The sequence below is a fragment of the Oncorhynchus tshawytscha genome, linkage group LG24, assembly GCF_018296145.1.
Source record: "Oncorhynchus tshawytscha isolate Ot180627B linkage group LG24, Otsh_v2.0, whole genome shotgun sequence".
Classification (NCBI taxonomy): Eukaryota; Metazoa; Chordata; class Actinopteri; order Salmoniformes; family Salmonidae; genus Oncorhynchus; species Oncorhynchus tshawytscha.
The window spans coordinates 1435538-1447539 of NC_056452.1; the positions used below are offsets into that span (position 1 = coordinate 1435538).

The 12002-nt window shown below is 42.9% G+C and overlaps 1 protein-coding gene across 1 annotated transcript in view; it reads left to right on the plus strand.

Moving 5' to 3' along the window:
• LOC121840656 (cadherin-23-like) overlaps positions 1–12002 on the plus strand; it is a 237881-nt gene that overhangs the window by 93928 nt on the left and 131951 nt on the right. Inside the window, exons 4-6 of the mRNA XM_042305196.1 lie at positions 9524–9666; positions 9824–9871; positions 10519–10611. Of these exons, the coding sequence (XP_042161130.1) occupies positions 9524–9666; positions 9824–9871; positions 10519–10611 (284 nt within the window). The remainder of the gene's footprint in view (positions 1–9523; positions 9667–9823; positions 9872–10518; positions 10612–12002) is intronic.

Consider the following 12002-nt stretch of genomic DNA (forward strand, 5'->3'; position numbering starts at 1 on the left):
CCCTCTATTCACATATTTAACCTTCAAGAGCTAACTTTCTGCTGATTCATAATCTCAATCAGTCTTGACACTGGTTTAAATAGCCTTCCTGCCCTTGACCTAATACGACCCTGACTACCTTCAACTGCATACGGGGTAACAGTGTTGTGTACTGTTGCAATAGTGTGTCCGTCAACACAGTCAGTGCGTAACTGATCAGGTAAGGAATGGTCCGCGTTTGGTAGGTCAGTAAGGATATCGTAAGCAGACTGGTCAATTAGCTCACTCACTACACTGTTACAGTCTTGGTCAGATTCTGGAAGACTCTCTGATCGAGGCAGACCTTCTAGCTGCAGTATATCATCCACAGAATCCAAAGGTGGAATATCCTGAGCATCCAAGGATCGCACATCACCCTCCAGGCTTGTGTCACCTGTTCCTTCAGAAGACAACTCTGACACCCACACTCTGGTTCTGTACTCAGCACCATCATCCACTGCAGTGTCCATGGCAGCTGAGACCACTAGGCTGTCATTCATGTCCTCAGACTCTGTTAATCCAGACATGTCTGTTCCCTCCTCAACGGCAGCATGGGGAAGAGGAAGAAAGTTGACTGGCATTATCAGGTTGCGATGTACCGTCTTCTCCCGTCCAGTGGAGCTGTTCTGAATCTTAAAAGTGTGACTGTCAGCATTCAATCCAGTCACAAGGTAAACAGTATCCTCCCAACGGTCAGCGAGCTTCCGTTTCCCCCGCTCCCCCTTGTTAGCCAGTAATACTCAATCCCCAATCTCCACTGGTGCTCCTCTGACTCTTCTGCCCATAAAGGTCAGCATGCCTCTTCAACTGCTTCGCTGCAGATGCCTGTGCCGCATTCATGGCTTCTTTCAGATCTCTCCTCAAAGCTTTTCCACAATCCAACTTGTGCCTGGAAAAAATGGACTGGTACTCAGCTATGAGATGGATGAGTTTCTTCTTACCAGCAGGAGACGCTTGACAGGAGGAGACATCAATATCAGTCAAACCTAAGTCACATAAGACCTCAGGATCGCTTGAACTGTCAGGTCCGTCAGTATCGTGAAGTTGGCTGGAACCGTCAGTCAGTGTCAAGTCATCAAGGCAGTCAGTGAGTATATCAGCCGTTCTCTGCACTTGCTGCTGTAAAGCTGCTGATGAATCATCATTCACACGAACAGTCAAAGTCCTCTAGAGCCATGCAAGGAAAGACATCGGCTAGTGTGGCGTTTCATCTCAATGTCACTGTCTTCTGAGAAGGGTTTATCACTCTAAAAGGGAGCCACCCATCCTCCCGCAATAGAGCTACTGTCCTCCCTACCAGTATTGACCTTAGTGTTGACCTTGAACTGCTGGGCTCTGACAACAGCACTGCCAGCTGATAGATTCTGAGTGTTTCGAAGTCTGCCCCAGACTAAGTGCTCCTGCATAGGCTCTAGAGTCACAGCCCCTTTTAGTCTCACAGTTCCAACTTTGTCAGGTACTTCACTGTCTCTCCATCTCTCCACATTAGCCATCATATCAATTAGCTTGCTCTGCTCACCCCCGTCAGACACAGGAGTACCCTCTTCCAGAGATCTCCATCCATCTTCAGGTGGCGAATCAAGTGCTTTAGGAGATTGCTGCCCAAGATGAGGTCATCACTCTGGCCTTCAACCACCAGTGTAGGCACGGCAACTCTACATCCGTACACCTCCATCTCCAGCTCACATACTCACAAAGGTCTCGTCTTCAACCCACCACAACCAACCAAGACTACCTCTGTAGGACTCAATGATGGACTTTTCAACACTCCTGCATGCATCAGTTCAGGTAAGAGCCTAGAGCTCAAGGTACAAGCCATGGATCCACTGTCAAGCATAGCTCTCACTTCTACTTCTCCTCCTATTAACACCTTGGCATAGAATAAATTATCATACGGGGAAAGTCTCTGTGTGTTCTGCATTATGATACTCTTCCCAGTCTCCATTTCGTCACAAACACTTTTATATACAGACTCCAAATCAACAGCTCTCACTGATGGGGACTCTACAAAAGTTCCAACACTTTCCCCTTCTACATGCAGGCCTACTAGTTTTCCGGGAGCTGAGCAGTGATTACTGTAGGGACTCCCACCAGCTGTGCTCAGAGCTCCGGCCTTGGGGCCCTGAGAGCGTGCGTGGCCAGCTACATGACAAAGAAAGCAGAGGTGATTGGCCCTGCAGTGAAAGTAAGTATAATGTCCAGCATCCCCGCACACGTTACATGGCCCATTAGACTTCACTTTGCTCCTATTCCCTTTTTGGAACTTATGGTCAGACTGTTGTGGCCTCTGCTCCAGCATTGCAAGGATACGTTCCATCGGCTCAGCTGAGCCCTGAATAGTCTGGGCTGGGTAAGGCAACGTATTGGGTACTTCCATGTGGGGCCTCACAGCAGGCATGGTGATCGGCATGACAGCACCAACTTCCTGCTTCATTGTTGCGATGGCTGGGGTCAACTTAGATAAGTGAGAGTACCTCCGCTCCCTCCTGTATTCATCCAACGTCTCATGAACATCTGCAGCGGTCCACTGCTGTAATGGCTTGCACTTAACTTCTTGGATATAGGGGGCGCTCTTTTAATTTATGGATTAAAAAATGTTCCCGTTTTAAACAAGATATTTTGTCACGAAAAGATGCTCGACTATGCATATAATTGACAGCTTTGGAAGGAAAACACTCTGACGTTTCCAAAACTGCAAAGATATTGTCTGTGAGTGCCACAGAACTAATGCTACAGGCGAAACCAAGATGAAATTTCATTCAGGAATTTCCCCAGATTTTGAATGCGCTGTGTTCCAATGTCTCCTTATATGGCTGTGTATGGGTCACAAATGAGCTTAGACGTTCTGTCGTTTTCCCAAGGTGTCGACAGCATTGTGACATATTTGTAGGCAAATCATTGGAAGATTGACCTTAAGAGACTACATCTACCAGGTGGCCCCTTGGTGTCCTCCGTTGCAATTATTGTGTAATCTCCAGCTGCGTGTATTTTTCGTTTGCTTCGAGGAGAAACACAGCTGCCACGAATGATTTATCATCGAATAGATATGTGAAAAACACCTTGAGGATTGATTCTAAACGTTTGCCATGTTTCTGTCGATATTATGGAGTTAATTTGGTAAAAATTTCGGCGTTGTAGAGACTGCATTTTCAGATTTTTTTCTTAGCCAAACGTGATGAACAAAACGGAGCGATTTCTCCTACACAAGTAATCTTTTTGGAAAAAATGAACATTTGCTATCTAACTGAGATTCTCCTCATTGAAAACATCCGAAGTTCTTCAAAGGTAAATGATTTTATTTGAATGCTTTTCTTGTTTTTGTGAAAATGTTGCCTGCTGAATGCTAGGCTTAATGCTATGCTAGCTATCAATACTCTTACACAAATGCTTGTGTAGCTATGGTTGAAAAGCATATTTTGAAAATCTGAGATGACTGTGTTGTTAACAAAAGGCTAAGCTTGTGAGTGAATATATTTCTTTCATTTCATTTGCGATTTTCATGAATAGTTAACGTTGCGTTATGGTAATGAGCTTGAGACTATAATTACGCTCCCGGATACGGGATTGCTCGACGCTAGAGGTTAAAGATAAAGGGCAGTTCAGCGTTAGGGCAATGTCTGAACATGACTGTGAGCTCACAAGATGGGTCTTCAACACTTTTTTTCTGTCTCTTTAGACAATCTTCAGCAACCTCCATAGCCCTGTTCAGTCAGAGCCAATATTCAAATGGTTGTTCTTCAGTCAGAGGTAATGTGGCATAAAAGTCAGCAAGGGGCATGCTTGAAAAAAGTGTCACTAAAATGTTTCAGTATGTCAAAGATGGGACTCGGGCCTTTAGATAAATCAATGGAGGGATTGCTGCGTATGCTAACTTTAACAACATCGCGGGCCCTTCCCATAAGCCTGCCCATAACCTTAACTGCTTGGTCCATCACAGATACGCCCCTCTTACGCATGTAAACCATGACCATATCCTCCCACTCATGCACTGTGCACTTTTCAGAGCCACCCCCCGGAAAGTACACCGGTTCCCTCATATCAGACTTCAATACCAGGTTCAGGCCTGACACATCCATACCCTCGAGCTGCATACACTCCCCATAACATTGTCCCCAACTTGTCCAACATTTGCCTTTGACTCCAAACAGGAGGCAATGTTCTCCCCAATGGAATGAACAATATTCTGTACTATGTCTGCTATCAAATCCATGGAGACCTCCCCACTCCCTGTATTTGGCAAAACTCTTTCATACACATCCTAGGGCGTGTCCATGGGTCATCAAAACCCTCCAGTTTAGGCATAGGTGTAGAAGGAACTGAAATTTTGGCTGAACCCCAACCAACAGATAGTGACAGATTAAATGACAGGAAACCCCTACCTCTCCCAACACCTTCCATTTTAACAATGGGAAATCAACACACTAATAAAAATGTAAATAGCAAAAAATGTGTATGCGTATATATATATATATCTATTTTAACATCACGTCAAAATCTAACCTATATCTAGGACACTGGTAACTCACCCTACTTATATCAGATATACATTAGAATTGCAAATAAACAAGTAACACAAAAGTTATCGTTTCTGTGAAGAACCTCAGCCAGAGAAATCATCAATTTCGATAATAAAACGTTGCCGTGGCACCCTCTTGTGGTGAAATGCGATATTGCCATAAACTGCACCTGCAACTTCTTATCTGATTCTTCAACGGCAACCACGGCAAACTGCGACCTGTATGCTCTAGTCGGCTGGTCCTCGCTACATATTCGTCGCCAGACCCACTGGCTCCAGGTCATCTACAAGTCCATGCTAGGTGAAGCTCCGCCTTATCTCAGTTCACTGGTCACGATGGCAACACCCACCTGTAGCACCCGCTCCAGCAGGTGTATCTCACTGATCATCCCTAAAGCCAACACCTCATTTGGCCGCCTTTCCTTCCAGTTCTCTGCTGCCTGTGACTGGAACGAATTGCAAAAATCGTTGAAGTTGGAGACTTTTATCTCCCTCACCAACTTTAAACATCTGCTATCTGAGCAGCTAACCGATCGCTGCAGCTGTACATGGTCCATGGTAAATAGCCCACCCAATTTACCTACCTCATCCCCATACTGTTTTTATTTATTTACTTTTCTGCTCTTTTGCACACCAGTATCTCTACCTGCACATGACCATCTGATCATTTATCACTCCCCAGTTTTTGTTATTCTGCTTTTAAATCTCTTGCACATGACCATCTGATCATTTATTTGCCTATTATTTGCCTCCTCATGCCTTTTGCACACAATGTATATAGACTCTTTTTTTCTACTGTGTTATTGACTTGTTTATTGTTTACTCCATGTGTGACTCTGTGTTGTTGTCTGTTCACACTGCTATGCTTTATCTTGGCCAGGTCGCAGTTGTAAATGAGAACTTGTTCTCAACTTGCCTACCTGGTTAAATAAAGGTGAAATAAATAAAAAATAAAATAAATCATGTAACGCCGTATGTCATGATCGCAGATTTTAGAGAAACAACAAATGTCATATACAGTTGAAGTCAGAAGTTTACATACAGTGCCTTGCGAAAGTAGTTTCAAAAGGTGGCGCTACAAAGTATTAACTTAAGGGGGCTGAATAATTTTGCACGCCCAATTTTTCAGTTTTTGATTTGTTAGAAAAGTTTGAAATATCCAATAAATGTCGTTCCACTTCATGATTGTGTCCCACTTGTTGTTGATTCTTCACAAAAAATACAGTTTTATATCTTTATGTTTGAAGCCTGAAATGTGGCAAAAGGTCGCAAAGTTCAAGGGGGCCAACTACTTTCGCAAGGCACTGTGCAAGTTCACAACCACTCCACACATTTATTGTTAACAAACTATAGTTTTGGCAAGTCATTTAGGACATCTACTTTGTGCATCATGCAAGTCATTTTTCCAACAATTGTTTACTGACAGATTATTTCACTTATAATTCACTGTATCACAATTTCAGTGGGTCAGAACTTTACATTCACTAAGTTGACTGTGCCTTTAAATAGCTTGGAAAATTCCAGAAAATTATGTCATGGCTTTAGAAGCTTCTGATAGGCTAATTGACATCATTCGAGTCAATTGGAGGTGTATCTCTGGATGTATTTGAAGGCCAACCTTCAAACTCAGTGCTTCTTGTCTTGACATCATGGGAAAATCAAAAGAAATCAGCCAAGACCTCAGAAATAAAATTGTAGCCCACCAGAAGTTTGGTTCATCCATAGGAGAAATTTCCAAACACCTTAAGGTACGGCGTTCATCTGTACCAACAATACTACGCAAGTATAAACACCATGAGACCATACCACTCAGGAAGGAAACGCGTTCTGTCTCCTAGAAATGAATGTACTTTGGTGCGAAAAGTGCAAATCAGTCCTAGAATGACAGCAAAGGATCTTGTGAAGATGCTGGAGGAAACAGATACAAAAGTATCTATATCCACAGTAAAACTAGTCCTATATCGACATAACCTGAAAGGTTCAGCAAGGAAGATGCCACTGCTCCAAAACCTCCATAAAAAGCCAGACTACGGTTTGCAACTGCACATGGGGACAAAGATCATACTTTTTGGAGAAATGTCCTCTGGTCTGATGAAACAAAAATAGAACTGTTTGGCCATAATGACCATCGGGAGTCTTGCAAGCCGAAGAACACCATCCCAATACTGAAGCAAGGGGGTGGCAGCAACATGTTGTAGGGGTGCTTTGCTGCAGGAGGGACTGGTGCAATTCACAAAATAGATGGCATCCCAAGGAAGGAAAATTACGTGGATATATTGAAGCAACATCTCAAGACATCAGTCAGGAAGTTAATGCACAAATCGGTTTTCCAAATGCATACATGCATACAGCTTGTGGAAAGCTGGAAATATTTGACCCAAGTTAAACAATTTAAAGGCAATGCTACCAAATAATAAGTGAGTGTAAACCTCTGACCCACTGGGAATGTGATGAAATAAATAAAAGCTGAAATAAATCATTCTCTCTTCTATTATTCTGAAATTTCGCATTCTTAAAATAAAGTGGTGATCCTAACTGACCTAAAACATGGAATTTTTACTTTGATTAAATGCCAGGAATTGTGAAAACTGAGTTTAAATGTATTTGGCTAAGGTGTATGTAAACTTCCGACTTCAACTGTAAGTGTCATATATATTTTTTTTAAGAAAGCTTAAATTGTTGTTAATATAACTGCACTGTCCAATTTACAGTAGCTATTACTGCAAAAAAATGCCATGCTATTGTTTGAGGAGAGCTCAAAACAACAAAACACTTTTTTCACGCGACAGGTTTGATAAATTCACCTCTGAAGGTGAAATGTGTACTTACATTCTGATATCTTGCTCTGATTTATCATCCCAAGGTTCCCAGAGATAACATGACATAACACAACACGACAAGTGTCGTTTTGTTAGATTAAATCATTTTTCACGTCCTAAAAAGTTCCATATAGCATGCACGATCGATTTTGTATTTCCACTCGTTCAATTTGCAAAGAAAGGAATCTATGAAAATCTATCCCTAAACGTTGTTTCAACCAGTCAAATTACATTCGTATTTATTCCTCAGCGATCCTAGAACGTAACCAGATTTCACTATATCATTAGGAGTGTAGTATATCCTATAGGACACCAAATTTGGTCAGAGAGCGCCTTCATGGCGCGCCGATGATACAGGCGGTCTTCACTTGATTGACTGTAACTTTGTCAAACAAGCAAAGCTAGCTCGATTGCCAATGAGCTGGGCTTTACGTTAGTATGCTGAAACCCTGTATCTGTCTCACAAATTTGCTGCTAACCTTGTGCGACAGCAAGCCTTGTCCTTTTGGACAAAAATTGCAAGAATATGGAGAGTTATGAAGTTATGAAAACTGGGTGTTTTGCTAATGTGAACTTACAATATGGCTACTAATACTGGAAAAGCTAAATCAAAGTCCAAGTATACATATGACGATATTCTTGCAGAAAAAATGTAATGTAAATGTACATTTGGGCAAGTTGTGAAGGACACCTGGGTGACTTCACACTAAATGTCATGTAGCTTGCTAATACTTCAAGTTATCAGTCTGAAACTTTCCACATACACTGCTGCCCTCTTGTGGGCACCATCGGAATTACAACCAGAGTGATCGCTAGATTTGGGACGTTTCTGTTTGATTTCAAAGATGGTGGTAGAAAAAAAATGCAAAAAAAACAGTTTTTCCTTTGTATTTTGTTCTACCAGATCTATTGTGTTATATTTTCCTACATTCAATCCACATTTCCACACTTCAAAGTGTTTCCTTTCAAATGGTACCAAGAATATGCATATCCTTGGTACAGGCAGTGTGTGTATGTCTTTTTTTTTTTTAAAGGGGGCTATCCAAAATTAATCTTCCATATTACTGTGGCTTGTAGAGACAGGATCCTGGCATGAACGTACAATTTCTTACACTCATAACTGTATCTCAAATGACACCCTGTTCCCTATGTAGTGCACTAATTTTAAAGTTGTGCACTATATAGTGAAGAGAGTGCCATTTGGGACTAGGGTCCCATTTGAGCCATGTATTTCCACATGCAGTGGACATTTCCTTTTCAATGGAGGAGAGCGAGAGGGAGAGTGCGCGGGATAGGGTGACTTACGCAGTTATTATTGATGAGTGTGAGATAAAGTGCTTAATTTGCACGGTCTTCAACCAAATTCATATTGAAAGCAGCATAATTTGCATAAATCTCATTAGATGCAATGAGAAGGGTTCATAAATTGTAATATTAATTAGTCATTTTTGCCTCCCTTTCATGGTGAAAATGGGTTATATTAATAAAAAGAGGGGGGGGTGTGATTGTGGAGCCTAATTGGTCTTTGTGTTATCAGCCGGGGCCTGGAAGTGACAGGCTTGATTTAGTTGGCTTCAACTCTACAGTAGTCTAATGGAGAGAGAGCGAGGCGATGGAGAGGATACTAAATGTTAGTGTGCCTGTGCTTGTGTGTGCTTGCCTACGTGTGTGTTTGCCTGCCTGTGTTTGCATGTGTGTTAGTGCGTGTGTGTGTGTGTGTGTGTGTCTGTGTGTGTGTGTGTGTGTGTGTGTGTGTGCCATGCTGGTAAATACACTACACAGCAACACTTTAACCTCTTAATGGCCCTCCATGTTCTTCGTGTGGGTGACTTGTCACTCTACCAGAACCTCAGTTTAAATCTACCATAAAGAACCTCTAGCCCCCATCCTCCATTTTCATGAATTATGGCATAGCAAGGAGTAATACAGCTGGCTGCCTTTTTGTTTCTTGATATATTAACGTTGCAGCCGAAATGGAACCCTATTCCATATTTATAGTGCAGCCGGCCAAAAAAGTAGTGCACTAAATGGAGATTAGAGAGCCAAATGTGGAATAGGTTGCCATTTCACCCAAAGCAATGCACGGAATAGAGAATAGGGTGCCATTTTGGACACAACCAATGTTTCCTGGGATTGACCTATTACCCCTGTCTTCTCCTATGCATGTCAGGCACATCAGTAACCCAGCTGCAGGCGGAAGACCCAGACCAGGAGCCCCTCATTTTCGGGGTAGTGGGAGAGGAGGCCATGAGGTACTTTGCAGTGGAGAGAGACACTGGAGTAGTGTGGCTACGACAGCCCCTGGACCGCGAGGTTAGAAGACACAGGCACACACACAACCACCCACACGTGCATGCGCACACGCACACGCACACCCACACAAACACACACACCCTGTCTCCATTCCCTCCCCACACTTCCTCCCTCCCTTATGAAGGGTTTTGCTGACATCTCTCTCCATCTCTTCCAGACCAAGTCGGAGATGCAGGTGGAGTTCTTTGTGAGTGACAGCCAAGGGGTAAGAGCCAAGAGTCAACACTGTTACACATCCTGGATGTCAAGCAGCTCACACACTGTAGATACAACTCCACCTGACCAACTATTATTCACTCTGACACCTGTCTCACACGCAACGTTCAAATGCTAAAACACACTGACATTTCAACCTACACAACCCTAAGGGTAATGGTTAAGACACTAAATTCATACACTCATTCTATGCATAGAGTGTGTATAATATTTATATGTGTCAGGGAGTTGATTGATTGTGTATGTTACTCACTCTGACACCTGTCTAACATGTACTGTTCTGATTTTGTACATTACCTTCATTTAATTAGGCAAGTCAGTTAAGAACAAATTCTTATTTTCAATGACGGCCTAAAAACAGTGGGTTAACTGCCTTGTTCAGGGGCAGAACGACAGATTCTTACCTTGTCAGCTCAGGGATTTGATCTTGCAACCTCTCGGTTACTAGTCCAACACTCTAACCACTGCCACACCTCTCCCTGATGCACTAAAACACAATGACATTTCAACCAACACATTCCTATGGGTTAAGACACCACCCTCATTCTGTACATAGAGTAAGTGTATTGTGTGGCTGTGTTTCTCTCGGTCTGTGTGTTTGTGTATTAAACATTAGGACCTCTTGTGCTTTCGCAGGTGGTCAAAGACACAGTGAATATTCAGATAGGAGATGTGAATGACAACTCCCCTACTTTCCATGGCCAGCCATACACAGTACACATTGCAGAGGTAGGCTACAGTCATGTATATGGAATGTGTAATAGCTACTGTATATAACTGTCCTCCCTAACTTGTCCTTCTGGGGAACACTATCATTGTCCTCTGCAGTCACTGCGGGATGAAGTCTCCCCTTGGTATAGATCTAGGATCAGTTTCCCTCTTACAATCCTAACCTTAACCATTGCTGGGGGAAATGTAAAACTGAACCAAGAATGGTTATGTGTGTGGCTATGTGTTGTGTGACAATTTTCTACTGATTTATGAGAAAAAGCATAGTTTCTCTTGCTCGATATAATACACAGACAGTGAGAATCTTTGAGTCAATGTCTCTCTATAATTGGTTGACTTATCAGACATGCAACTTTACAACAAGTTGGCAGTGCAAATGGCTGTAGACCTGCATGATAACCAACCACTGGTTTGGGAGTCCTCTTCTTTCTCATATTTGGAGAAAGTCATCCAAATTGCCATACAAATATAACACAAAACTCTCCCTCTGCAGTGGTCCTCAATCACTCCCACTACAGCTTTTCTTTCTCTCTCTCAGGCTACTACCTCCACTAAGTCTCTCCCTCCTATTTCAGTCTCTCTCCCACCTCTCATTCTCTCCCTCTCCCTCTGTTAGTCTCTATCTCCCTCTTACAGTTTCCCTCACTCTCTGGTCTGAAGGAGGAGAGGAAGGGGGGCAGGCTCACCCCCCTTCTCGCTCTCTCAAAATCCCCCTCTCCCTCCCTCTCTCCCCCTCCCTTCTTTTAGCCCTCTCCCCCATCTGATTGTTGATATGAAGTAATTGCCAGAGTAGAGTAGAATGTTGAAGTCTGGAACTTCAAACAGAGGCTGAAATCTATCTCAGCCACGCACACACATATATCGTGTTGTGTTTATATTGAGTGCATAGCCTATCTCCAGTCTTCTCCAAATCTTCAAAGCCACTGGGATTTTTCCCCTCTTCAATCCATAAAGTCAAGCAAATAAATTCAGAGAAAGAGGGGGCTGTTTAGCCTGCCCCCTTTACCTTCTCCTATGAGTGGAGTGAAGAGTTGTCTCAGGTCTCTCTGTGTTTTTTCAGGGTTCTCTCAGGATTGTCTGAGGGTTCTATCAGGGTTTTCTCTGCATTATTTGAGGTTCTCTGGGTTCTAGTTACAAAGAGCTGCTAAGCTTACATTTTTTATTTGAACCTTTATTTAATTAGGCAAATCGGTTAAGAACAAATTATTATTTACAATGATGGCCTACCACGGACAACGCTGGGCCAATAGTGTGCCTCCCTATGGGACTCCCAATCACAGCCAGATGTGATACAGCTTGGATATGAATCAGGGATTGTAGTGACGCCGCTTGCGCTGAGATACAGTGCCTTAGACCACTGCGCCACTCGGGAGCCCACAAATTGCTGCAAT